This window comes from Thamnophis sirtalis, unplaced genomic scaffold, assembly GCF_051295495.1.
Source record: "Thamnophis sirtalis isolate CommonGarterSnake01/CBP01778 unplaced genomic scaffold, rThaSir2_p1.2 scaffold_1, whole genome shotgun sequence".
NCBI lineage: Eukaryota > Metazoa > Chordata > Lepidosauria > Squamata > Natricidae > Thamnophis > Thamnophis sirtalis.
The window spans coordinates 63,270,327-63,297,892 of record NW_028261381.1 but is presented as its reverse complement, the minus strand read 5'-3'; the positions used below and the strand labels follow the sequence as shown (position 1 = coordinate 63,297,892).

Below are 27,566 nucleotides of genomic sequence, written 5' to 3'. Positions count from 1 at the left end.
GCAGTGTCTGGGATCATGTGATCATCTTTTGCTTTCTGGCAAGCAAACTCAATCGGGAAGTCACATTCACTTAACCACAATACTAACTTAAAGCTGCAGCGATTCACTTAACAACTGGCAAGGAAAGTGATGAAATGAGGCAAAACGTATTTAACAACTGTCTTACCAACAGAAATTTTGGGCTCAATTATGGTCATAAGTCAAGGACTACCTTTGTGTTTCTGATTAGTGTTTTGCTTTGCAGCTAAATTGCCTCTTGAATTATTTCCTATTAAATAGTTCTTAAATCAGCAAGAAACCTAGTGGGCACCAAGGGAATTGTTGGCTAGTGTACCAATGCCAGGATGGAAAGCCAGAGGCTTGTGTGTACCATTGGATGAATAGAAAAACCTGACAATGTATGCACACAGGAGAAAATACTGTCATATCAGCATAGCAAAACATATACACTTGTTTTCTAGAATTTGCGAAATATGATGACTATCTGGAACATTTTTATTTGTGTGTATTTACATGACTGAAATCTAGTCTTGTTTTAGCAATGTTGCTGGTCAGTGGAACCAAGTTTCTGTTCAGCCCCTGCCAGCTGAAGAAGTGAATATACGAGATGACCAGGATCCCAGGGTAAATAAACTCCATGAATTAAGTATGAGTATAGTACAGCTGTATTTATCTTACTTGTACTAAAAATGTATGTGTAATATAACAGAAATCCTCCAGTTTGAACAATGAATTTGAATGCCAAAGGTGGTGCTGGAAACAAGACCAACAAATCAATCTGGTTTCCGGTATATTTCCTTTAGATATAGAGTAAACTATTGCTTTAATAGGCCTCAGGTAGTCCATGGTTTATGGCATGTAATACCAGAACTTCCATCAGTAAAAAGTACATCTGCATCACTTAGTGACAGTAATCCCAGTCCCAATTGCCAGCCGTTGGGGAATGCAACTTCCTGCTGCACTAACCAAGTTGGTGGGAAAACTGGATGGAAGTTTCATGCCCCAGATTGGCAGGCAGATAAGTGGTTGTTGCTGGGTGGGAGAGCAAGGAGTGCTCAGAGCTGTGGGGCAGGGAAGGGTGGGAATGAGAGTTGGGAGGATGCATGAAAGGTGCAGGTCGGGAGAGGGGCACAAGGGTTATGTGGGGGGGAAATGTCAGGCAAGGTGCAAGAGGGTGCACAACAGGAATGGGTAGAGTGCAACTTGAATGATGACTGGGCAAGATGTGAAAGGTGTGGGATTAGGGATGAGTGGGTCAGGGTTGCAAGGATGTGCGAGTGCAAGCAGGAGGGTGTAGCAGGAGGTGTGTGATGGATTGGGAAGGTGTGTGACAGTGCCCAAGCAGCTGGTGTGAGCACAGAAGGTATGGGGGAGGGTGTGGGGAACACTCCAGCAACTTATAACCTTCCCTGCTACCTTCCCCATTGATTTTCTGGGGAAGCCAGCAAAGAAAGTTGCAAATGGTGATCATGTAGTTGTAGGGCATTGCAGTGGGTCCAAAGTGCAATCCGGATGACAAGCACCCCAGTTGTAATCATGTGATTGCAGGGATGCTGGGATACCAGAAATCTGAGGATGGTCAAAACCACAATTTCTTCAGCACTGTTGTAACTTTGAAAAGTCACTGAATAAAATAGATCAAGAACAATGTGTATTTGGAAAGATTGGGTATTTATTTCCCAAAATGTGTTAAATATCAAACCATTAACAGTGATTTAGATCATTTGAAAAAGGACATAATCATGCAAATTTAATATAATATAATTTAATGTAAATTTGAATGCTGTATCTATCTACTTTGGTTGATTTTATGTTATTTCAGGGGACAGTCATTGCACTGAAATTTTGCCAAATGAGGAAAATTTGCTTTAATGCCTGTTAAAATGAGATTTATTGTATTTGATATGGCTGTTGATATTCCAGTTGTCCCCACATTTGGGAGCCTGCGGAGCATCATGCCACTCACAATTTTAGTGCAAGAAAATAGCATCATACCTTAGTTTTTTTTTAAAAATCATACAAATGTATTAAATTGATACCAATTATAATAATTCTTTACAGGAAACCTTTACAGAGGCTATTTTCCTGCCCGGTCAATTCACAAATGCAGCTTTGCTTAAAGCTTTACAGGTGAGTATGTCATTATTTGTTGGGGAATTTGTCCTAAGTAAAATTTAAAAAGTCAATTAACATCTTTTTTGACACAAAATGGCAATGTTGGATTACAACCAAAGAACATAATAATTTTCTCAAGTTCATAATTCTTAATGATCTTCAGTGTCATCTGAAAAGAGCATTATCTTGGGTAGCAGTTGATAAGGCTAAATTTGAAACATAAACCACAGTATTAACTTACAGGATCCTATTATATTAAGTAACAAATAGGTAATAGTGGTAGGTAGAAGCATTTTTAAACCTTGCTTCCATTGTGCATTCAAGTGTAAAACATCTTGTTTCATAATTTTAGAAAATTAAAATATTAGCTAATATTTGATAATTGGGCATGGTTAAAACTTTTTTCCAAGTAATTTGTCCTACGCAAGTCAACATATTCTCTCTAACATTTAGTAGACATAAGTGGTAGGAATTCACTTCCATATTCAACAGTGTCTTAAAAAAATCATTCTTAAATACTCCATTCTTTGAAAAAAGTTAATATATATGAGAAAGCACTTGAATTAAAAATGAAAGATTATTGATCAGATGAATTATTTATATATTTCTAAAACAGCTTAATATAGATAATATAGGGAAAGTATTGTAATGGAATAGGATTTGTTTGAAGAAAAGAAACTGCTTGATGATCTAACATTTTATGTTATGCAGGAAATTAAAAAAAGGTCAGTACAGAGTTAAAGTATTAGTAGAAATACCATATGATAGCTACATCCAAATAGTTTTATAATTTAAGAAATAGCTTGATAATAATATGCAGTGTTTGGAGTGACAAGGAAAATAATAGTATGTTAAAAATACCAAAAGAATGCACAAGGACAGAAAACCATATTATTAAGTTTCACACAAAGAAACTGGTGAAATCAAGTATAGATAATGCTCTGTTTGATTGGAAGTGAAGTCCTTGGTGCTCTTTGAGCTTGCCTGGAAGTGAAATACATTTCATATTATGGATAATTTATATTTATAGTAATAAACATTGGAAGCCACAAATGGTCTTGAGGGAAATGCCTCTAGTTAAAGGTATTTATTAAGACAACAGTATAATGATGGTTTGGTGACACTGGAAGAGTAAAATTGTTATTGCATCAGATTTGGGAAGAAAATTAGAAGCAAGAAAATGTGATCTGCTTATATGGCATTTTAATTAAATAAGATGGGTGTTAACTTGATAATGAATCAGCTCCAAAGTCTGGTATAATCAAAACTTGGTTCAGTGCACTTCTTACCCTTTTTAAACTAATTATTTGCCCCCCTCCCTTTTCCCCTTTTCTTTTTTCTTTTTGGTGAAAGGAACATGTATGATATTGTGACACTTAAGATCTCTCTTTCTCTCTCTCTCTCTCTCTCTCTCTCTCTCTCTCTCTCTCTCTCTCTCTCCCTCCCTCCCTCCCTCCCTCCCTCCCCCTCCCTATCTATCTATCTATCTATCTATTTATCTATCTATCTATCTATCTATCTATCTATCTATCTATCTATCTATCTATTTGTAGATTTTTTCTCAAGAAGCTGAGAGATACAAAGACCTGTCATGGGTTGAACTGAAAAAAGAAATTACTATTGCTCTAGAAGATGAGGTAAGATTAGGTTTATTTCTGTTTTAAAGAATCATTTCAGTTATTTTTAACTCTCGGCTGCTTATAGAATGGGATGGTAGGGGGGTAGTTGCTCTTCATCCACATTTCTCCTCTAACCATTGTATGACTGTGATATGCAAACATTGTGTTATGTCACTTATGATGCTAAACCTATCTTTTTAACCATATGGACATTTTATAATAGTCTTGTCTACATATAATGCTAAAACTGAATGGATTATTTTATACATAATGCTAAACAAGATTTAAATCAGATTACGGTTTAGTGTTCTATTTGAACCAGCCAATTGTTTTGAAGCCTCATCTTTTTTGTTGTTCTTGCTTAGTATATGAAATAAGAAAAATAATTTTATTTTTTGGTTAAGAGCAGGGGTGAAATCCTCCCGGTTCAGCCGAACCGGTAAGGATGATTGTCCCTGATTCTGCGAATTGGTAGTAAAAAGAAAGCTTCTGATAATCGCGGTGAGCTGCTCAATTGTAGGAAGCCTTTTCCCCTCGTTTTAAAGCATTTTTTTCCTTCCGGTTCGGGCGAATAAGCAGGAAAAAAATGCTTTAAAAAGTGGGGAAAAAGTTGACCACGCCCACTCAGTCACATGACCCCACACCAAGCCACGCCCATAGAACTGGTGGACCAAAAGAATTAGATTTCACCACTGGTTAAGAGTAATTAGAACACTGTAGTGAAGTTTAATCTGGTTTGTGAAATGCTAGCTGTAGCTGTTAGTAGCAGTGACAATAATCTGGTTTACTGGTTTCTTCCATTAAAAGTCTTTTTAATGAGGATGAATTTAACATTAATTGGATAATGGTATTAAAGTGCCAAGTGTCATTTGATAAATGATAGATAGCAAATTATTTTGTTTCTACCTCCTTCTCCCAGTTCCAGGGCAATGTGACAGAATATGAATTCTCACATGAAGAGTTCAGACAATTACAAATAGAATTCTGGTCAAAATTCTACGCCTACTGCCTTCAGTATCAGGAAGAACTTTCACGACCACTCGCACTTCTCTTGAATCAGTATACCAATATGGTGTGTCTACTAAAAAAGGTAACAACCTGGCTATTTCATTGTAAAGCACTGATGCTTTATAGGCTTATAAAAGAACATAATGATCTCATACTTTATTGTGATATTGAAACTATGTTTCTATAAAATACTTTCAAACCTACATTTATTTAGTAAACATTCAGGTGATCTAAGAATAGAATTCCCTGATCATACTTTTTAGATATTTTTTTTCTTTATAGTCAACACAGTCGCCTTGCCTTCTTGTTGTGGTTTTTAAAAAAATTCTATTAAGCTTCTCCACTCCCCAAATAAATGGGACAAGCCATAGTTTTTAAAAGTCCCAGGAAATTATGGAAACCATTAAAAAGATTATTTGATTGTTTTCCTTATAGTTCAGTTGTTTACCCTTACTTGCTACTTAGATTTTCAAAACATACTTTAAGACTGAGAATATGGACAGCCATCCTGACTGCAGATATTAGTTTTGCAGTTTGCACAGATACATTTGACATTTGTGGTAATATTTTAGTTATCTGCATAATTTGAAATTAGAACAAATAGTTGTTTTCTGCTCTTTGAAACTAAGCAGAGGTTTTGCTTGTTTCCCACAGGGTTATTTTTCTTTTCTTGTGCCATGCTCCTTAATGGATCATCTTTATCTCTTGCCTGATGAACAACTGATTAATGAAGTTGAAAGTGCTGGCTTAGATGGTAATAGATATGGATCTTACTTTTTGTCTTACAATGTTATTTCAATTCTAACAAATTCTTAATTTTGTCAGGGTTCTGCTAATGGTTTCAGCATCTCTCCTTATTTACTATTGTGATTTTCAAATTTATATTATGAGTTTAGCTTTGCAGAAGACAAAAAAAAAAAAACCCAGTTCTTCTCTCTTCATTTCCCACATTTATTCTACGAGATGATTTTCCATATTAATTTTTATGCTTTATTATTTTTGTTCTAACAAAAGGAAGGCTGAATAAGATGTAATCAGCTTAGAAAAAAATATTTTAACATAATAACTAGATAATATCTCTTCAAAAATTTTCTTCCAATACTCTAAATAAAAATATTTTTTTCCAGGAGCAGCAAAGTTGATCCCTGCACTTTACAAGCAGTAGCACTGTTATTTCTCTTGCCTTCCTACAAATAGTCCTTGTCTTACAATCACGATTGAATCCAGAATTTTGGTTGGAAGTCATTGTGATTGTTAAGCGGATAGCCAGATTCATTTAACAGCCATGTTCCTAACTTAACAACTGCCATGATTCACTTAACAAATGTGGCAAGAGAGGTTGTAAAATGGGACAAAATTCACTTAACAAATTCTCACTAACAGAAATTTTGGTCTCAATTGTGGTCGTAAGACAAGGACTACCTGTAATCTTTATTATAAAGGATGGAGTGTTTTTTTCAGACAGCTATCCTTCAGATTTATTATTTTTTATTTGCTTGGTTTTGTTCTTGAGTTTTTCTATGTAAAGCAAAGTTATATATATATATGTATCTTATCCTTATGAATGTCTTTTGGTTTGTTATTTATATTTTCCAAGAGAATGTGGACACTATACTTGATATTCTACTTCTCTTGTTTGTCCAGACAAGAAACCAAGAGAGGAGATGTTGTTGGAGTATCTTTCATTGCCTTCCAACATTTGTTTAATGTTTCCCTTTCCAGTGTTTCTGGAGTTCTGCTTGTTTTTGGAGCTCCTTTTTCCTCAACCTGCTGTCGTAATCATCTGTTTTTGGCTATTGTCTAATTTAAACCACATAGATAAAACTAGATTTTTCTCTCCGTTTTCAAGAGATTAAAATATACTGCACGAGCATTTAGAAACAGTTACTTCAAATCTGCTTGAAAATGGATAATTGCAAGACAGTTGAATAGAATATTGAGAAACATATTTCATCTTATTTAGGGTTTTATTTGACTTACCAAATGAAAGGAACCTTAATATTTTATGCCTGTTTAGAATGAACTACAAAAAAAGCTGCTTTCTTTTTCGTAAATTCTGAACATAATCTTGTTGCAGAATCTGATTTTTCTCATGATCTTCTGAGTCTTCTTCAGTGCCTTCGATTAATTGGAGAATCTGTTTCTGTGGAAATGGCACTCACAATGGAAATGGCTTGCTTCCGTCTCCAGTCTCCAGAGAGAGCTGCTGAACAGATCCTTAAAGACTTGATTGCTAATGACACGTAAGCCTGGATTTTGAGCTGCATGTGTATATAAATATTGATTTGCTGATTTCCTTTGCAGCATTGAACTGATTAGATGCATTTACACATCTCTTGAGAGTATTTATTTTTACCATGACTACCAATGGCTTAATTATGTTATACTTGAATTGTTGTAATATATTCTGAGTATTCAGAAACTTGACCTTGACAGAATGCCATGGAGGCTATTGATCAGTCTGATTATAAAAGTAATTCAGTACCACTCTTCCAACAATTTTTTAGCTGCTGGTCTTTTCTCAGGGTGAACTCAAAATGTTGATTATGATCCACATATCTCTGCATATATTGGAACTTTGCTATTTGAAACATCTGTCCAAAATGAATCAAGACTTTTTGGAGATACCATATTTTGATTTGCTACTCTTAGGGGTATATTTATTGAGAAGCCAAAGAAGCGATCTTGAAGTCTACTCCTAGAATTGTTTAAGGAATGACAGGCTTAGTATTTTATTATTATTTTTCTCTAAAACAAGTTCGTTATTCAAACAAAGTAGTGTTTATATTTATTTGAATCTTGTTGTATTTTAAGTTATAGTTTGAAAGTTTATTTTGCACTTAAAGAAGTCTTGAATGCTCTTTTTCATGGCAGTGCAGGATGTAATAATTCTGTCAAGTCCTTAGAACTAATAATAATAATAATAATAATAATAATAATAATAATAATAATAATAATAATAGACAAAATATTGTCAGTTATATATTGACAAAATCACCATCAGTCAAATGCAAAAAGCCGCACTGCTTGGATCTGCACGCATATTACGAAAATACGTTACGACGTCCTAGGCCCCTGGGTGGGGCCCGACTAGTAACCAATGCCAAATCCGGCGAAACAACTGGCCGCTGTGATACAATTGTATAATAATAATAATAATATTTATCTGTTTGACTTCCATCAACCTTGGGGGACAAAGGTAGTTGAGGCTTTAGCTGAACTTCCTGATTTTTTAGAGGAACACAGTAATATAACAATAGCATTCTAAGGGTGTGGCTGAAAACTGACAACCTTTTTTCTTTGAAGTTTCTAGTTGAATATGTGATAAAATAATAGAATAAATAGGTAATGAATAGATGTAATTGAATGCAAAGGTGAGTGACCAATATATTGAGTTTGATTAGGAATTAATGAAGATTAACCACAAAACCAATGTATGAAAAAAAATGAATGGCTTTAGAAAAGTGGAAAGAGAAAATTCTGATTGAATAGTATTAATACATTCTCAAAGAGAAAAAAATAAGTTTACAATTGAAAAGAAATATTAACTGGTGTATGGATGTTTGCAAAGACGGAAAAGTATGAGAGATAATGAATAACATTTCCCTTCCTGCCTTTAATTTCTTTGACTTGCTATTTCTTATTCTTTCTGCACTTTTGCTTGTCTTCAAAAGGAATAGTATAACTGACATGTATTTAAATTTTTATCATGTTTAAGGATAGGAATGGCGAGAAACCCCGAGAAGCAAACTATTCTATTCCACCATTAAATCTTGCTGAATCCACCAAGTGACTTGAAATTGCATAGAGAAATTTCAGCCATTCTGCTGCTGAATTTCAGTGCCATGAGGGGCTTGGAAGCTGTAATAGATATCCTGTGAGAGGAAGAATAGTTCAGTTTATGCCATCATTGCAAATAACCATTCGTCATTATGCCTATTTACATCTTCCCAACATCTTATCCAGGCAGTTTTAACTCAGTTTTGTTCCTTTTCATGAAGAAAAAGGATTACAGAATAAATGATTATGAATGATGAATGATTATAGAAACCTACTACTGCACCTTTGGCTCACTTTCAATTACTGGTTATTTTCTAGTTGTGAAGGCAGACTGGAAAAAAGGAATGTATATTTCAGAATGTACAGCTAATGAAATGACATCTTATTTGGGCTTTTTCCCTTCAGAAAGCAGAGGCAGCTAAGTTGATGCCTCTTCCTGTAAAAAGCAATCTTCCAGTTTTAAGGTTTCACTTCTTTTGGCCTTAATCAGTTCTTGCCAAAAAACTGAAAGTTTTGAGTTTTGCTTTTAAAAAATTTGGGAAGTTTGCCTTAGGCTCACCCGTTTGGTCAGACAATTGAATCACTAGGTTTCTAGGAGAATAGCATGGCAGTTTGTTGTGTGTAGATTCACAATTTAACTATAGGCGTGATGACTATTTTCTTGAAAAACTAAAGGACAAATTTGAAAAGGAGGCAAATTTGGAATAGGTTCATAAGAATAAAAATTGTTTTAGGTTTATAACTGTTTTACAAAAAAAAAAATTCAAGAGCAAAACCAAGAAAATAAATAAATCTAAAGGGCACATTTCTGAAGTAAAGGATTGTCCTTTATAATAAAGAACACATGGTCACCGTAACTATATGTCCTGTGTGAAATTAATAATCTGCACTTGACAAACAATATATGTCTTGACAATCACTATACAACGAATTAATTTCATAATAATGTGTTAAGCAAGTATCAACCTATGATAATATCAAGTTAAGGATCATTGAGAGATAGTAATATGCCACAAAGTTTACTTCGCTTTCATAATCTATAATCTCTCAATTCAGCCTAATTAAATTATATTTATTTTTTGCAGAGAAAATATGATGGAAGATATTCACAGCAAACTACAAGAAATAAAAAATCCAGTTAATGCTATTGGGATGCTTATCCGGGAAATGGACTATGAAACAGATGTTGAGATGGATAGAGGATTCAGTCCTGGTGAGAGGAGAACAACATCCTCTCCTTCCCACTGCAACATTCTGATTAAGTAGCAGCAACTTAAGTTAATACATATTTTTTGTTTCTTTCTACAGTTCAGCCCATAAACGTGCGCATGCATCTGTCACAACTTTATGGTAGTAGCACAACAGTAAATATGGTATGTCGGTGTGTGTATAAGATGTCCATGACACGCTTTTTTATTTGCCGGGACCTGTTGATTTTACAGCAGCTCTTACTACGGCTTGGAGATGCTGTGAGTATATCTTCAAACACTAAAATCCTTCTGAATCCTAAAACACCCTATTTTAAAAAAATATTAGGGGCATATTTTATAATAAAGGGCAAGGAATAGATCAGTAATGGGAAAGTCACCATTTTGCTGGCTAAATATTGTCATTTTGTAAATAAGGATCATAACATGCAGGAAGCTGCTAATAAATTGCTGTGTGGTGTCCCTGGCCTTGAGCTTGAGTTATCTCCACATTTATTATGTGACCACTGTCTCATTCTCAATGTTACCAAATTACAGTTTATTGACTGTTTCAGATACTTTTGGGAGGAGATCAGCTATTCCACACTCAGCAGAATTTACTACATCGTACATCTATTTTGTTACTATCTTATTATGTGATAAGGTGGGCAAGTCAGCGATTGGCATCAGATGTTCCTGTTGATGAACTGTAAGTGTTTTATGTTTAGTGTATAAATATATAGGTATATAACAAAGTATATAAAAGTGTCTATAAACATATTTAATTATGTTCCTTTGTATATACAATAGGTGTTTTTTTTGCATTGCAAACAATTTACCCAAAGTCTGCTCATCACATATTAGCGTTTCCTTTTAGTGCTCTGTTCTCTTCATAATTTCCTTACTATACCATTTCTCCATCTATCTACCTTTTTCATATTCTTAGGGATTATCTTAGTCAAACCAACAATTTAAAATTACATTTTCATGGGATTTTGTGAGGAGATGGAGATTATGGTCTGTTATTTAAACAGTGTAAAGATGAGTTACGTTATCCTGAATGACATTTTCATGAATTTCAGTATATAAAATTCTCAAATTGATATAAGTATGAAGGTCCATCCATATTTGAATCTATAAGACTTCATAAAATCTTCATCGTATTATTTTTCAATGATGGATTGTTAATTTAAAAAGAGGAAAAAACAAATTTGATGATATCCAAGAAAATATTTAATATTCTTGTAGAAGGTATTAAGCTATTTTTAAATATTGATAGTTTTTTCTTCCTATTAACCTATTTTTAACGTTATTATTTTAAGACTTTATTCATCCTAGTTACAGTTACAATATAGAGTTAGAATTGTATAACTAAGTATGTTTAAATGAAAGTAATCGATCTTTTTGTAGGGAATCAAACCTACAGCATCTTTCGGTATTAAAGCTAACAGATTCCACAACAATAACACCACTGAAGCTGGGTAAGAAATGCTTATAGCTATTTATTTATTTATTGTATTTCATAATCACCCATCTCCCTCAGAGAGGGGCTGTGGGCAGTGTACAATATAATCAATAAAATTAACATTAAAAGCAATATTAATTTAAGATTAAAATGTTTTAAAATTTGTAAAAAATATAACAAATTTCAAGGAGCATTTGCCTTTGTTTTAGTATCTATGTTAATTTTGTATTTAATTTTGAATATTAACATTAATATTAAAGATTTTTCCAATTGATCAGTAGTGTTATTAGATTGCTTAATCAGCTACATTAAGAGATCACAAAATATTGCTCAGCTGTTAAAACTGATGAGATCCTTTAAACAACACAACTCCCTGTATGTCTTGCGTTTCCATGACACCCTCCTTTTTCTGGTCTTTTTTTCACTCACCAGCCTTCACTTCTCTAACATTTCTGTGCTCATGCTGACCAATGCACCCACTTGTGTGCCTGTGCATATGCTACAGCACCTCCTGTTTCCTGTTCTCCCCCAACTTGTGCATGGCTGTGCTGGACTTCCAAAGGCATTTCCTGGCTTCTTCTACTCCACTTGCGACATCCCCACAATCCTTGCCTGGGACTTACACTGCTTTCTACTTAATGATCCACGTGTTTTCAGATTATGATGACAACTGGGATTGTCATTGTTGCAGTTATGTGATGTTATGCTTAGCAACAGCAACAACAGATTCCAATTGCTCTCATAACCCAAGGATTATCTGTATCTTAAAACAGAGTTCCCGACATGTTGGGGACCCCATCTTAAAATAAAAATCCTCCCCATATGGCTTTATTAAAAATAAAATATAGAATGGAAAAATAATTTAAGTTGGAAGACTGTTTGGTGACTAATAATTAATCTGAAAGTTGTTGCTCTGTATTGTTTCTTACAATATGTTAAAATACTTTTTCTAGTGTCAAGCCCTCAAACAATTGTGGAGCTCTTCTTTCAGGAAGGAGCCCGGAAACACATAATATCTCAGCTCTTCCAGTCTAATGCAACCTTGGATGAAACATGTTTGAGTTGGCCTCAAATGTTTTCTGCAATTTCCAGTTATCTACTGCAGTTTTTGTATCCTTTCAGCATATCCTTGACCTGAATAATGGATCATGGCTATGTTTTTTTAAAAAATGAACTAGTGTAGTAGACATGAACTTTTCATTGTTTTGCACACATCTACATATGAACAAACCAACTTTATTTCAAGTTGCTTTATTGCAAAGCATCTTTTGTAGAAATAGTAATGAATTCAGCTAGGAACCAGCCAGAAATAGATTAATTAGAATCAACTATCAGTTGTTTTCCCCAGAAAAGAATGAGATATAGTTAATCAAGATTGGCTATTTGTTTTCCTAGTTTCTTGCATGTTTTTGCTCCTTCCTTTTTGCATTTTAAATAGTATTATTTCATTATTAATATTTTTATTCATTTTTTGAATGAAAAAAATACTGGAAGTACGTAGGCTTGCTCTGAATTTATATGGAGGGCCATTGTCTTTTCATAAATTGAAGAAACCTATATTCCTTATGCTGTTTTCAGGTGGCCAAGTAATCCTAACTTCCTCTTCCCAGAATGTTTAATGGGGGCTTGTCAGTATGCTCAGTTGCAGGTGAGATCTTTTATGTGGAATACCTTTGGAGTATTTTTTAAACCAAACATAAGCAACATAACTGATGTAATTGGTTATTAATAAAATGCTGGGGTAGATATAATCAATGAAAACTTTCTTCTCTTTCTTTCAGCTGATACCAGTTGTATTTTGCTTACTAAAACTTGAATTTCAGAATGCATGATCCAATTTAGTTAGTAGCATTGGTAGCATGTTTAATTTTATTTTAGTGAGAGATAATTATTTAAATCCAATGAAAAGTAAGATTAATCTTTCTCTGTCTAATTGCTTTATTTGTTTATCAGGAATATATTCGTTTGCTGGAACCTTGGTGTCATGTGAATGTGGGATCATGCCGCTTTATGATGGGACATTGCTACCTTGTTACAGGAGAAGAACACAAGGTAAATGTATATTTTAAAATGTTCTTTTTTAAAAAAAATACTAAGTTGCTAGGTAATATATTCAGGTTGGTTTGTAATTAATCATCACATTCAAGAAAAGATTCTAAGATATTTTTGAAGGTTTTGATGAATGTAGGTCGATTTAATTTAAAAGAAATTCAAAAAAGAAAAGGATCAATTGCATAATTATCAACCTCATATCATCTACATAGCTTAATTCTATATCACAACTATCCTAAAGAGATGCTTTTTTTTAAAAAAAGGACTATTGGTATACAGAAAGTTGAAACACTACATATGTCTGTGGTTTTATGGACTGTGTTCTACTCTAAGGAATAACTTTTGATAACAAACATATATGAGATTGACTAATTTTTACAGCTAATTTTGTAATAGTTGATAAATACTTATTATGGCTTCTGTTTTTCCTCCAGGCACTGGACTGTTTCTGTCAAGCTGCCTCAGAAGTTGGAAAAGAAGAGTTTTTAGACAGACTAATTAGATCTGAAGAGGCAGAAATGGCTTCTACTCCACAGCTACAATACTACGATAAGGTATTTTTGTTACCCAGCAAAAGTAACACTATCACATTTACCCTTGCAATTGCTGCATGTCTTTACAGTATAAACAAGGAGTGAAAGTAAAACATTAGTGGCCGAATACTCTCTCCCTAGATTTTGCGCCTCTTAGACACTATGGGTCTTCCTGAATTGATCATTCAGCTGGCTACTTTGGCAATCACTGAAGCAGCAGATGATTGGAGAAGTCAGGTAGGAGGCTAAAATGCCTATTTGCCTCATGTAGGATTTGTTTGTACCACCCAACTATTTTTTTAATTGAGTCTATCATCATAACTGCTGTATTTATATTGCAGGCTACCCTGAGGACTTGCATTTTCAAACATCATTTAGATTTAGGACATAATAGTCAGGCATATGAAGCTTTGACCCATAATCCAGATCCAAGCAGGTAATGAGATATATCTTCCTGTCACAGCTATTAATTATTTATGCATAATTTTATAAATTTGTAATAAAAGCAGCTTATAAAGCATGATCTTAAGGTTAGAGAGCTGTTGAATTTTCATTTTCTTTAGTTCTTATTATCAAAACAACTGGTTCTGTTTTGCAGAAAAAGTAAACGTTCAGTCATTAATGGAGAAACAAATTGATGTTCATCATTAGTCCATCATTTTTGCACTTCAGCATTAATCATGATTCATGAACAGATGCACAAATTCCTTTTCTTTCCTCGTTTTTAAGGGAAACAGAATTATTTAAAGGGTTGTTTAGATAGAAACGTGACTGTTTTATTCTAAGCCTTGATTGATGTTTTACATCTCTTTTTATGAAAGAACTAGCTGTGTGTAAATGAAAATGCTTCAATAGAAGGCATTTTTGTAATCACAATTTTATTTTTTATGTGTATGTATGTGTAATGCAGCCTTCTTCATCTGTGCCCATATTAGACCTCTGTTGATTATAGAGAGGTTGGTTGTAAGATACATTAGCTTATGAACCTTTGTTTCATCTCAATGCTTAAAGGGAAAAAAAACACCCTTTTTTTTCCAGGCAACTGGATTGTTTACGACAACTAGTAGTAGTTCTCTGTGAACGCTCCCAATTGCAGGATCTTGTGGAGTTTCCATATGTGAATCTTCATAATGAGGTATATTATCTATTCTCCTTAGTAGCAAGATAAAATTACACAAAATATTTGGCTATGTTTGATAAATATTATTTTCTTACAGGTTGTGGGAATAATTGAATATCGTGCTCGGGCAGTAGATCTGATGACACATAATTATTATGAATTGCTATATGCTTTCCATATTTATCGTCATAATTATCGGAAAGGTATGAAAGAAATATGGAAATGTTGCCTCATTTATTCTTTTTTGCTACCTTTGGTTTAAAAAGTAATAACCTACCCAAAGGATAATCCTATTTAGTTATACCAAAACACAATAGAACAAACAATAACCTTTAAAAATTGTCATGTTAAATTTATATCAGTCACCTATATTTCATGTCTATGCTCTATTTAATACTTGTTAGAGTGTTGATTCATGTGGCATTTGTTAGACACAGGTTTCCTAAATGCAGTTGTACAAAAGGACAGTTGTAGATCCTGTAGGGAGAGATGGCAAGTGTAGATGGTTGTTAGTAACTTCTTGTGAATTTCACCTGATCATCTCACTAGCTTTGGACACATTTTTCCCATTCATAAAGGAATACAGATAATCCTCGACTTATGGCCACAACTGAGTCCAACATTTCCATTGTTAAGCAAGACAGTTAAGTGAATTGCACCCCACTTTATGAGCTTTTTGTTACAGTTGTTAAATTGGTGCAGTTAAGTGAATTATGCAGTTAAGAGAATCCAACTTCCCCCATTGACTTTTGCTTGCCGAAAACCAATTGAGAAGGTCACAAGTGGTGATCACATGACCTCAGGACAGTAAAACTCAAATACATGTAAATATTGATCATGTGACCAATACGAAAGCTGCAATGATGATGTAAAAACTGTTCATAAATCATTTTTTTCAATACCATTGTAATTTTGAGCAGTCACTAAAAATACGGTGGTAAGTTGAGGACTATCTGTAAGATTCACTGATGAATGCTCACAAAAATGCTCTATGCCACTCAGCATTTGATTAAGAAGAAAGAGAAACGGGGAAAAGGCCAGCATCTCAAGTAATTAAAAACAGATTAAAAACAAATTTCCCTTGAGTTTTTATTCATTTTCAGATAGGAGGTGCATGGAATTCTGCAACCACCCCATTGACAAGGGAGAGGATATGATAATCTAAAAATATGAGAAGCACTTTATTATTTACCTCTAACAGAGAGGTAATGTGGTTAATGGTGCTGTTTGCCAGTAATAACAAACTGTGGGTTGATATTAAAAGATTTAAGACACCATGCTAGAACAGGGAGACAGTGAGCTCTAGTCCCACCTTAGCCATGAAAACCAGCTGGGTGGGTGACCTTGGGGCAGTCACTTTCTCTCAGCCCAACTCATCTCACAGGGTTGTTGCTGCTGACACAATTGCAGGAAAAAGTATTAGATATGTTTGTTGTCTTTAGTTGTTTTACAAAAATAATAAAGGTGAAATATAAATGAAATAAATTTGCAGGTTTGTGGGTTATTTTCTTTTTTCTCTCTCTTTTCTATCACATTTATATCAATTAGTTCTTATATTTGAACTGGAAAAGCAGTTTGTGTTTGTCCTCTTAGAATTAGAAACTCAGTTTTAAGGTGGTCAGCTCTTGCAGTAACATATCTCCTGTTTTACTTTTTATTATTTTAAGATGTGAAGGATTTAATTTGGGATAGATACACTTTTTGTCGTACAGTTTTCAAGGTAGTTCTATTCTTCGTTGTTGTCATATTTTTCTTTCTGATCTGAAAATGATAGATATCATGGATAGGAGAGCTCTTGTTCTGATGGATGGGTCTGTTTCCTTCCTCAGCTGGAACAGTAATGTTTGAATACGGAATGCGCCTTGGCAGGGAAGTTCGCACTCTTCCTGGATTACAGAAACAAGCAAACTGTTACCTTGCTGCTATTAACTGTTTACGGCTAATTCGTCCAGAGTATGCATGGATAGTGCAACCAGCTTCTGGTGCTGTGGTAAGATTTAATTTCACTAATTTCTCTCTCTGAATAGGTTCTTGTTGCTGTGTACAAGCATATTCTCTTGTGTGCTGCTTGGGGAATCCAAGCATGGGTTAACTTTGTCCATTAGCCTAGAGACTGAGTTATGTAAAGGTTGACCATGCCTCCTCTGACTGGATGGGTCAGTTTTTTAACTCAGTCCAGCCAGAAGAGACGTATACCAATTTTCTCCAGACTAATTGACAAAATTCTACTTCATTCTTGGATTCAACAAGTTGATGGAAGCGTTTTAAAAACGTTATTACAGGTTTAAAGGTAGAGGCGGCAGTTCGCTGCCAGCCCAGACCTTTCAAAGCCCTTGCAGAGTTCGGGCCAGGTAATTACAGGCTCTTGGGAGCCGTTGAGATCGGAGCTAAGCGGCTGTGACTGCCGGCGTGGCATTGATTCGCTGCCGTTCTCGCTGCTCGCACCTGGGCTGTTGCCTGCTTTGGAAGCAACCTGCCCTTTGCAGCGCGATTTGTCCTGCTTTGATCGCCCACCGCCCGTTTGTGGAGAGCGCTGGCGCCGCCGAAGGCATCCACGTTGTGGAGAGCCTGAGAGCGGCTTGTTGGCTGCAGCCACATTTAAAATTGGTGCCTAAGTTTCGGTCGCCATTTTGGGACCGTTTATCCGTGCGTGTGCACCAAAGGCAGCCAGGAAGGGGGCGTTGCGAATCTTTGTGCCCAAAGGAGCTGCTGAGTCACCGGCCCACCCACTTCCCTCACTTTGGTTTGGCTGACCTAGTGAGAGGATCGTTGTAGCACGGCTCCTGCTTGTCACGAGGCCCGCTTCCGTTGCCTTTATAAAACCTGTGATACTGTCGGCTTGAGTCTTTTCGATTCTGATAGTAGAATGGCTGACCAATCCACCTCAGGAGGTATCGTTGAGCCCTCTAATGACTCCCAACCCCCTGCTCCAATGCGGGTTAGCTCGAGGCCCGGCAGGGCCGCTACCAGAGCCCCCAGTCAAAGGCCCAGGGAGACATCCGGAGCTCCGGATAGGGCCCATAGGCGGAAAGAGAAGCCCAAGACAGCAGCTAAGGCTGCTGGGGAGGCTAGCAATTCACCCCCGGTGTTGCTCCCTCAATGTAGTTCACCAGCCCCTCCGCTACGCCCAACAGGGAATCAGAGCTGGTCACCGGATCTTCCCCTGCCCCAGGTTTCTGATGCTGGGGAGGGAATGTTGGGGCCCCAACCCCCTCCGGTTCTTTCGGAGGCCAGCGCAACTTCGGCCCACGCAATCCCACGTGCTGGGCCTTCTGCTATCTTTACCTCTACTGCTGCAGGCCTGAGGCCTGTGGAAGGCCAGGATCTAGGCCTCCCCCCTGATCTCTATCAGATGATTTCTGCAGCGATTTCTAGGGGTGTGGATGCAGAGCTCAGATCCCTGCGGCCCCCAGTACCCTGAGTGGGCCTACTTCCCAGGCCCTGCAGATGGATCTCCCAGATCTCCAGGCAAGCCCCTCCTCACCTCCCCGCTCAGTTTATAGTGAGGATTCGGCCTTGGTGGAAGAAGGGGAGGTGATAGACAGGGATTTCTCTGATGATGAAGGTTTGATCTTCGATCAACCTAATTCCTCTGGATTATTTCGCCCCACGCTGTTCAAATCTTTACTATATAAAGCTAAGACTACCATTCACATGGGGGAGGCAGCCTCTAAGGATAGCACTGCAGTTGGCCTCGATCCAACTGGACGCCTTTTTGCTGAGCCAATTTCTTTGCAGGAGGTTATTCCCTCCCCCAAGCTTTTTCTAGATCATGTCCAAAAGCAGTGGGATCAACCGACTGCAGTTGCCCCACCCAGGATTGGGGACAGGAAATTGTACACTTCCACTCCGGAATTAGAGGGCATTCTGCAATTCCCGACTGTGGATCCACCCGTGGCTGCTCTAACTTCCCCAGCTCTAATCCCATCAGAGATTTCTGAAGGCTGAGGACTGTAAGGCCGAAACAGTCATTCGTAAGACCCATCAGGCTGCAGCTAGCATGGCATGAAAATTGTTGACTTTGTAGCTGAAAGGAACATGAGTGCAATGGATAGGAAGATTTAATTCACTGAGTATAAGGTTGTGCAATGAAGCATATGCAATAATGGAGAAAATAAACTATTTTCATTATTCATACTGAAGATGCTATAGAGATTGAATGCTTATTCTGTTTGATTCCAGTATGAACGTCCAGGAGCATCCCCAAAAAGAAATCACGATGGAGAATGTGCTGCTGCTCCAAGTAAGTGATATGCTATTTTATTATGAGTAATTACAAATTTGTTTTTCCAAGCTAGCTAGGTATGTAACCTTTATATGTGGGTTCTGTACCATACAATATTGATTCAGAAGCTTAAATTTCCTTGACTGGTTGTAGGAGAAGAACAGGCAGAAGCTTTGGAAATTTAAGAACTGGTCTAGGCAACTGAAGAGGCTTGAGATTTCAGGTTAAGAGTTTCCTGTGTTTTTCAGTATTACTATTTATGGGTAATGGAAAAAAGGAAGCTATGCCAATGGCAGCCTTTTTTTTTTACAAGAAGAATAAAAAGATGGTGTGAACAACGTAACTTGTCAAATCAAAAGCTTTTTCTAAACTTTTTAGAAACAAATTAATGAAATCATGATTTGAATACTGAATTATATTATTCATGGTCAAATTTGTTTTCAATTTATTATAATGAAGTATTAATATATATTTGACACAGCGGGCAGTCACATTGAAATCTTGGAGCTACAGGACTTAGAGAAAGAATGTATGTTGGCTCACATACGGTTAACTTTGGCACAACATGACCCAACATCTGCTGCTATTACAGGTAAAATTGGAATACATATATTGATAGCCCTCTAGCAATAATTAATTTAGTTTACAAGCTTAGATGTTAGTAGTTTGGCAAAAGTCCTATTGAAACCTTCTTTTATTGAGTCTCTGGATAGGTATTGTTTAATGTACACAACATTGTCCTTATGGTTTTGCTATGTATGCAACATGGTATTTTATTAAATGAATATCTGGCTCTTATGCAGTGTGGGTTTATGGTGTGTTTAATTTTGTATCTGTAAGAGTTCAAATTTACAATAAATTCATTTCTGAAGCCATGCTATTAGAATTTATAGTTACATGTTGACACATATCACATTTGTTAATTGGCAGTTTTATTATCTTTCCAGGAAACTCATCCCCCAAGGAATTAGTTGCCCTATTGGTGCAGGCTGGTCTCTTCGACACAGCTATTGCTCTCTGCCAGACTTACAAGCTTTCCTTAAGATCTGTGTTTGAGGGTCTTGCTTTCAAGTACGTGACAAATTATTGGGGTTGTCTATGGAGTATGAACGCTGCAATATGTTGAATATTTCTTAATTTTTAAATGTTTTGTAAATTTAAAACAGTTCCTTCTTTTTCAGTTATAAACCAACATTATAAATTTCCTTTGCCTGTAAATTGAGCTCTGCCAAGGGCTGGAAAGGAAGGAGGTTGTGAGATGGAGGAAGAGAATAGGATGTCATACTAAATTGCAATATGATTGGTATGGTTAGTCGATGTAGTGTATCTAGTTTGAATTCAGGGGATACACTTTATATCCATATTGTGGTCATTGTCATCTGATGAAAAGTTTATGGAAATCCAGAATGATTCATTACTGGGATCATTGTTTTAGTATCATGCTGACAATGGCCTAGAATTGATCTATAGGTGTTTTTTTTTGGGGGGGGGGAACCATTTGTGTCTATGAAAAGTTGAATGTATGATGATGAGATAAGATGTATTCAACTTATTAATGTTGGTAGATTTGATATTTACAGTAATTTTAAGAAAGAAAATGCATTTCGCTTTCTGCCTAAGAGCAGGGCGGGGGGAAATGATTTGATGGACAAATAAGCTGATTCAGTCATCTGAGAAACTCACATCTCATCACTCACCAAAATAACAGATGAAAATGATTTAAAATAGGGAGCCCTATTGATGAAATCAGTATTAAGTTCATATTTGAGCATTAGAAAAAGTAGAATCCCTTAAGACCAATGGACTTGGATTTTGTTCTGTTTCTCAGGATAATTATCTTCATAAAATGGAATGATCAAGATCTATGTTCCTTTGGCCAACAAAAAAATAATTCAACAGTTTTTTAAATATTAGTTTTACATACTGTGCTTAATTATATATGTTCTAGGTGTATTAAACTTCAGTTTGGAGGGGAATCAGTTTTGGCAGAGGCATGGGATTGGCTTGCTGCAAATCAGTTGTCATCAGTCATTACAACCAAGAAGAACAGGTAAAGTGTAAATTGTGATCTCATAAATTAGCATGAAAGTAATAGTCTTACTAATAAAGTATTGTTCCATTTAAGATTGTTCCATATCACCCATAACTGAACAAATTTTGTGAAACTCTTGAGGAATGAAATGTTTTTATTTATTTTTTTACCAAATGTCTCTACTGCCAATCCCCTTTGCATGTATCTGGAGTCTGGATGGTTTAAGAGAGAAAAGAGTAAAATGAAATAAAAGCTGTAGTTAAATACACAAAAAAACCAAGTTAAAAGGAACAATTGCAAAGGCAGAGGGAGCACATTCATACCACTTTTTTATTCTTTAAATCTTGTAACATTAAGTGCAAACCTTACTAGAATTCGTTGTTGTGGTCCTTCGTTGCCAACATTTATGTAAAATACTGAAAATAGTTTAAGGAAATATTGTTCATTCTAACAGAAATAGATAAATAAAACAGAAAAGAAACTAAAAAGAAGGAAAGAAATAATAGCAGAAGAGCAAATATTTTAAATTAACTGGAGACGCTGTGCAAGACGTACCAAGATAGCCAAGTCAGGTTATGTGAATTTAAAACAAATCCAGTTTAAATGGCACCAATAGTAATATCTGCTATCTAAGGCAAAACAATAAAAGAGCACATGAATACATTGGGATTGGTAAAAAGTAAACCTAGGTGAGCCTTCCATCTATTATGACCAAAATTGCAGATGGAAGGAAAAGTTCTCATTGGAACTGGTGCATGTTGGGTAGCCATTGGGGTTGTTTCCCTCTGTTCTTGCAACTATCCAGTCTTTCTGTGACTAATATTTAAAAATAGCTGGGCTTTATAACTGAATCATAACTGTTAAAGAACATTCACAGAAATGTTAATCACTTACAAAGACAAATCCACCTCAAAGTCATATTTAGTACCTTAAAACTAAGCAAAGCAGTATGTGTTAAATTCTAGAAAAGTGCAGAAATTGTGTTAATTTGGAAACATATCATGATAGCAAAAAACTTTGAGGGAAAGTATGTGTATATACACAGCCAGAAACATGCATAAGTGCATATTTAGGGGGGTGGGGAAGATAGCATTGATAATACAATAAATATATTCCAATTGTTTATTGCAGTGCAACAGATGAAGCTTGGCGTCTCTTAGCCTCCTACCTGGACAAGTATAAGTCAGAGAATAGCCCATACCACCGTTGTGTAATCAATAAGTTGCTGTCTCATGGTGTTCCCTTACCTAACTGGCTTATCAACAGCTACAAAGTAAATAACTTCCATTTGTAGTAAATTAATTTGGGCTAGAGGATTCTAGTTAGCAATAAAAAACCTGTCAAAAATTAGTAACAGATTAGAAAGTATGATATATTTGAAAGTAAATTACAGGTAGTCCTTGACTTACCACAGTTCATTTAGTGACCATTCAAAGTTACAACAGCACTGAAAAAAGTGACATGACTGTTTTTCATACTTGAGGCCACTGCAGCATCCCAGTCATTTGATTAGAATTTGGATGCTTGGCGACTATGATGGTTGCAGTGTCCTGGGGTCATGTGATCATCTTTTGCTACATTTTGACAAGCAAAGTCAATGGGGAAGCCAGATTCACTTAACAGCCATGTTGCTAAGTTAACTGTAGTGATTCACTTAATAACCATGGCAAGAAAGATTTCAAAATGGATAGAATTCAAATGTTTTACTTAGCAAGATAAATTTTGGGCTTAATTGTGGTCATATATATTTTTCAGATCAGGGACTGTTTTTTTTCCAGCTAGTATAATCTATTATGTAAATCTGTTAGATATCTTACTGTAGAAATGCAGGGAGAAAACCATTTTATGATTGTATTTTCAGAAATACAAGGATAATAACTTTTGATTTCATATTGGTGAATTAGACAAATGGGGATTCAGTTCTCATTAGAAGAATTAGGCAAAGTCATTTTAACCAGAATTGCCAACAGTTATCTAGGAATGGTCTTTTCCTACAAGTGTTCTTTTCCCAATTTAGGATCAGCTTGTCTGATTAGTAATCTTATATTCCCTGGATTTACTTTTAGTTTTAGTCTACTACTCAGATTAAATAATGCTTTAGGATTTTAACTGTTCAATCAATTAGATTTAAAAAAAGAGAAATAGGCACTCCAGCTTTCAATTCTTGAATGACTTTTTCTAACGATCCTTTATGAAGTTGCTAAGAGTAATCCTAAAACCATTGGACAGAATGAGAATCGTAACAGTATAGAGCTTCTTAAATTCGTATTGCTCAATAGCCCAGAAGAATATCATTTGTATTAATAGCTATTAGGAGATGTGATAGAAATAATACATACAAATACCTCATAGCTTGTGTATGTGTAGGTGATTCATCCAAATGAAGTATTTTTTTTAAATTCCAGCATTTGTTAAATAAATAATTTGCAGATTTTTAAGATGGTGAAAATAGGAAGAAATATGCAAATCTCAGAAAAAATAAAGAGGGGAAGATAGGGGGTTGGGGTGGTGAGCAGGTTAGATGTGTTACACTTGAAGTCATGGATTTTTGTGGCAGCAGCTAAATAGGAAAGGCATTGGGATGATCAGGGTGATATGGAACACATTATAGCTGCTAGCGTCATTGGCTTTTTTTCTACTCTATCCCATCAATATCTTTACCAGAACACACACGTTCTGGTTCAAACTACATGGAATTATCTAGTTCCTTTTATGGCTCCTTAGGTAAGGAGGATATTACTTTAATTTAAAGCTATCAATGGTAGTTGATGTCTGATGATTTCTACTTGTTCCTCTACAGAAAGTAGATGCTGCTGAACTTCTCCGACTCTATTTGAATTATGATCTCCTAGAAGAAGCTGTGGATTTGGTGTTGGAGTATGTGGATGCCTTACTTGGGAAAGGACATGATTACTTTGGGATTGAGGTACATGAGATATGTCTTGTCATTCCTTCCCTTTAAGTAGACTAAAATGATTAAATATGATTAAATATTCCATAATGAAAGCATCTTATTGCAGTAGACACTTTAAAATTTTATATCTGCCTATTTGTTGGAATATGGCTGAATTGAAGTATAATTTAGACAAGCATGTGATCTTGATTAGGGAAAAAAGAAATTGGCAGGATTATTGGGGGGAGCCAAGTTTGCAGTCTGTATCAAACATTCATATCTAGGTAGCTGTCGGAGGTCTGATTTGGAAAGAAATGCATATACTGTGTATGCAGTCTGTCAATGGAAGCCATTTCTGCTGATGGATTAGGAGACAAATTCTCTTCACAATATCAAAATCAATAGAAGGCCTCCAGAAACAGTACATCAAAATAACATGAGATGGTTTATGAATTGAATATATTAAGTTATACATGCACTCTTCTGTCTGTGAATCTCAGCGGGTAATTTAGCTTGTTTATAGAGATTGTTTCATGTTTTTCATGAAATCTGGCAAAAATCCACATACCTTACAAAGAGAAATAATGCAAAATAATCCATGATTTGTTTTAGATTTGTTTCTCTTCTTAGTGATAGATGACATGAGAATTATGAAACAAATTCTTTAAAGTCCTGGCACATACTAATGGTGAGCTATAAGAAGGATGGGTTTGGGGCTAGCAATGAGCCATAGTGAGCTGATTGTTGGAGTGCACTCATATTCCCTGTAAAGTCATACCAGATTTGTCTTGGCTATGTCCATCTACTTTAATGTGTTGGCATTGTAAATCATTGCTTTATTAATAATAGAAATATGCACTATAATTTTCTTTTTGTTTAATGTAGAATTCAGGGGGGATGTTTTATTCTTCTGTTTCAGGACAGAATTCAATCCCTTTAAACTATTACACAGCGTTGCTGAGTGGTAAATGCTGTGGTGTTTTTTTCCCCTTTTTTAATTGAAGTTAAAGAGCATTCCAAATCCTAGATTGTTGGCATTTGGAGCCCTTATACATTTAATTAAAACTAATAATATCACTTTCCTTATAGTTCCCATTATCAGCTACAACTCCAATTGTCTGGCTTCCCTATTCTGCAATTGACCAGCTTCTTCAGGTACTAGGAGAAAACACAACCAATCCTCATAATACAATGGTAAGTAAAGCTACAAAAAGTAGAATTGCTTATTGAATTAAAAAGACTCTTATTACATACTTAATTTGCTTTTGAAACAGAATTGATAAATTAAAGGATATTCAAATTTCAAAATACAGAGGCTTTATATGAGTAGATTTTAGAGGAGCACTCTAAAATGAGCAAGGAACTGATGCTTTTAAATTTGTTTAATATCCTCACTTGTTCTAAAGCTAAATAAAATGGAGATTAATAATTACTTTTAATTTTAATTTTCCTACTTTAATCATGGTTCCCAAGTCAAAGGAACTAAATTCATGTGGTAAAGACTTGTGTATATTTCAAGATAAACATCTAAAAATCTAATAATACTCATTATATGTTGAATTATTGCTAATAGGTAGAATTCAACTGTAGTTAGATGTTTACAGATACATGTTAGAAGTATGTCCTTGCTGGATTTCAGTTATTATTGAAGCTCACACTTACCCAAATATGCTGCCAAATGTTAATAGAAAGTAAGAAAGAAAGGACAGAGAGGATTATACTTCAAATTGTTCTACTTTGGGAGAATCAATCAATATTGCTTCATAAAAATTAGTTTGCTTATAGTTTTTTTTTCTTGCCTCATGACCAAAGGGTTTTATAAAGTTTATATCTTTACAATTAGCTAGTTCCTGCATCTATATGCAGCTCCTTGGCCTTCTCCTTGTGAGGAAATTTTGCATTTTTAACTGCATTGTAAATTGCTGAGAATTAAAGAAAGATTCTCTGCTTTTTACTTAATACTTTTATAACAGGTTTTCATTGTTATAAGTAATTACAGGAGGCAGTAGTGTCTGAGGAAAATGAGTAGAAGTGTAATTCTATTAAAGTGCAATCCTTATTTTTTTTCACTCATCTTTCCAATGTTCCTAAAAGGATTATGCCGTTTTTCTCTTTCAGCTTTATCAGAAAGTGCATGACAAATTAGAAGTCTACCAAAAGCAGGTTGATAAGGCAACTCGGGTTCATCTTCTGTACTGTCGAAACTAGCAAACAATCTTGATCTGAGTGTGACCTCTCCAAATCACCTTGTGCCTGGAGGTCCTTGGGACAAAATTACAAAAACTGTGCTTTAAACCAGGATTTCTCAACCTGGGCAATTCTCAAGTGTGTGGACTTCAATTCCCAGAATTCTCATCAAAGGCCAGATTGACTATGAATTCTGGGATTTAAAGTCCACACATCTGGAAATTGCCATGGCTGGAAAATGCTGCTTTAAATTATTCTGTGTAACTGGCATGAAGTATGTGTAAAGCATTTGCTTTGCGTGGACTGACTAGGACAGTGATGGTGAACCTTTTCGGCACTGAGTGCCTAAACCGGAACATATGTGCCTGTGCCAGAGCGCCAGAAACCCAAAGATCACCTGGCCAGCCCATGTCCGCCTGTTTTTGGACATTTTCCAGACTGTTTTTAGACTGTTTTCTGGCCGTTTTTGGCCCGAAAAACAGCCCAGAAAATGGCTGGGAAAACTGCCTGCTTTTTGGCCATTTTTCTGCCATTTTCTGGCGCTCCGGCACCTGCAAAGACCAGCTGGCGCCAGAAACCAGAAGACCAGCTGGTGATAGGGTGCATGCTCACAGAGAGGGCTCTCTGTCACCTCTGGCACGCATGCTATAGGTTCGCCATCATGGGACTAGGATCATGGGGTGTCCTATGCGCTGCTGGTGGTGCTATTATAAATTCTATTTTTTCATAATACTTAAAACATTCCCTATCAGGGAATGGTGAACTTTTTTTAGTATGGGGATGCTAAATTAATTTAAGCTTCAGTCTGTACTAAACTGGATGCCAGTAATTTACCTGTAATGAAAAATTGTTTGTATATTGCATGTTCCTACAATTTTTCTACTGAAATATTTTGTATGATCTCCTTTGTTCTGTACCATGTATGGGCACTAACAATGGTTTTATTTATTGTAGCAATTTTTGAATTGCCGTTAATAAAATGTTTTGTTTTAAATTTCAGATTAATTTTAACAACAAAATATTAAAGTATTAAAATTTTATATTGTTAAAGAAGAAAAAAGTTTGTTTTAAAAAAGCAAATAAAAATTATGAACCAATATTCCCAAGAAAGAATAGAAAACAACTATTTAATTCAGTGCATTTTCTTCAATATCCTTCAGATATTTTTTCAATACACTTCTTTCTTCCTCAACTATCTGATGTATTTGCCACATTCTACGCTCCACGCACACATTTTCCTTGGTAAGCAGAGTATGTCAAATTGCTGCACGGATGAAGGGCATGGCAATCTATTTGTACTTATATCTATAGAGATTCTCAATCATCCTGGTCATGGTTGTCCCAAAGGTG

At 35.6% G+C, this 27,566-nt stretch overlaps 1 protein-coding gene across 1 annotated transcript in view; it reads left to right on the top strand.

Annotated features, from left to right (window-relative positions):
* The window catches only part of NUP160 (nucleoporin 160), a 36,431-nt gene extending 9,221 nt beyond the window's left edge, over window positions 1-27,210 (top strand). Inside the window, exons 10-36 of the mRNA XM_014056807.2 lie at window positions 540-624; window positions 2,062-2,130; window positions 3,669-3,752; window positions 4,654-4,824; window positions 5,397-5,496; window positions 6,820-6,985; window positions 9,608-9,735; window positions 9,831-9,991; window positions 10,285-10,418; window positions 11,120-11,190; window positions 12,128-12,284; window positions 12,753-12,822; window positions 13,128-13,226; window positions 13,661-13,780; window positions 13,901-13,996; window positions 14,101-14,195; window positions 14,798-14,894; window positions 14,977-15,082; window positions 16,709-16,869; window positions 19,062-19,122; window positions 19,586-19,696; window positions 20,052-20,175; window positions 21,053-21,154; window positions 22,268-22,409; window positions 23,937-24,062; window positions 25,119-25,223; window positions 26,148-27,210. Of these exons, the coding sequence (XP_013912282.2) occupies window positions 540-624; window positions 2,062-2,130; window positions 3,669-3,752; window positions 4,654-4,824; window positions 5,397-5,496; window positions 6,820-6,985; window positions 9,608-9,735; window positions 9,831-9,991; window positions 10,285-10,418; window positions 11,120-11,190; window positions 12,128-12,284; window positions 12,753-12,822; window positions 13,128-13,226; window positions 13,661-13,780; window positions 13,901-13,996; window positions 14,101-14,195; window positions 14,798-14,894; window positions 14,977-15,082; window positions 16,709-16,869; window positions 19,062-19,122; window positions 19,586-19,696; window positions 20,052-20,175; window positions 21,053-21,154; window positions 22,268-22,409; window positions 23,937-24,062; window positions 25,119-25,223; window positions 26,148-26,237 (3,031 nt within the window). The 3' untranslated portion in view covers window positions 26,238-27,210. The remainder of the gene's footprint in view (window positions 1-539; window positions 625-2,061; window positions 2,131-3,668; window positions 3,753-4,653; window positions 4,825-5,396; window positions 5,497-6,819; window positions 6,986-9,607; window positions 9,736-9,830; window positions 9,992-10,284; window positions 10,419-11,119; window positions 11,191-12,127; window positions 12,285-12,752; window positions 12,823-13,127; window positions 13,227-13,660; window positions 13,781-13,900; window positions 13,997-14,100; window positions 14,196-14,797; window positions 14,895-14,976; window positions 15,083-16,708; window positions 16,870-19,061; window positions 19,123-19,585; window positions 19,697-20,051; window positions 20,176-21,052; window positions 21,155-22,267; window positions 22,410-23,936; window positions 24,063-25,118; window positions 25,224-26,147) is intronic.
* Window positions 27,211-27,566: the final 356 nt, after the last annotated feature.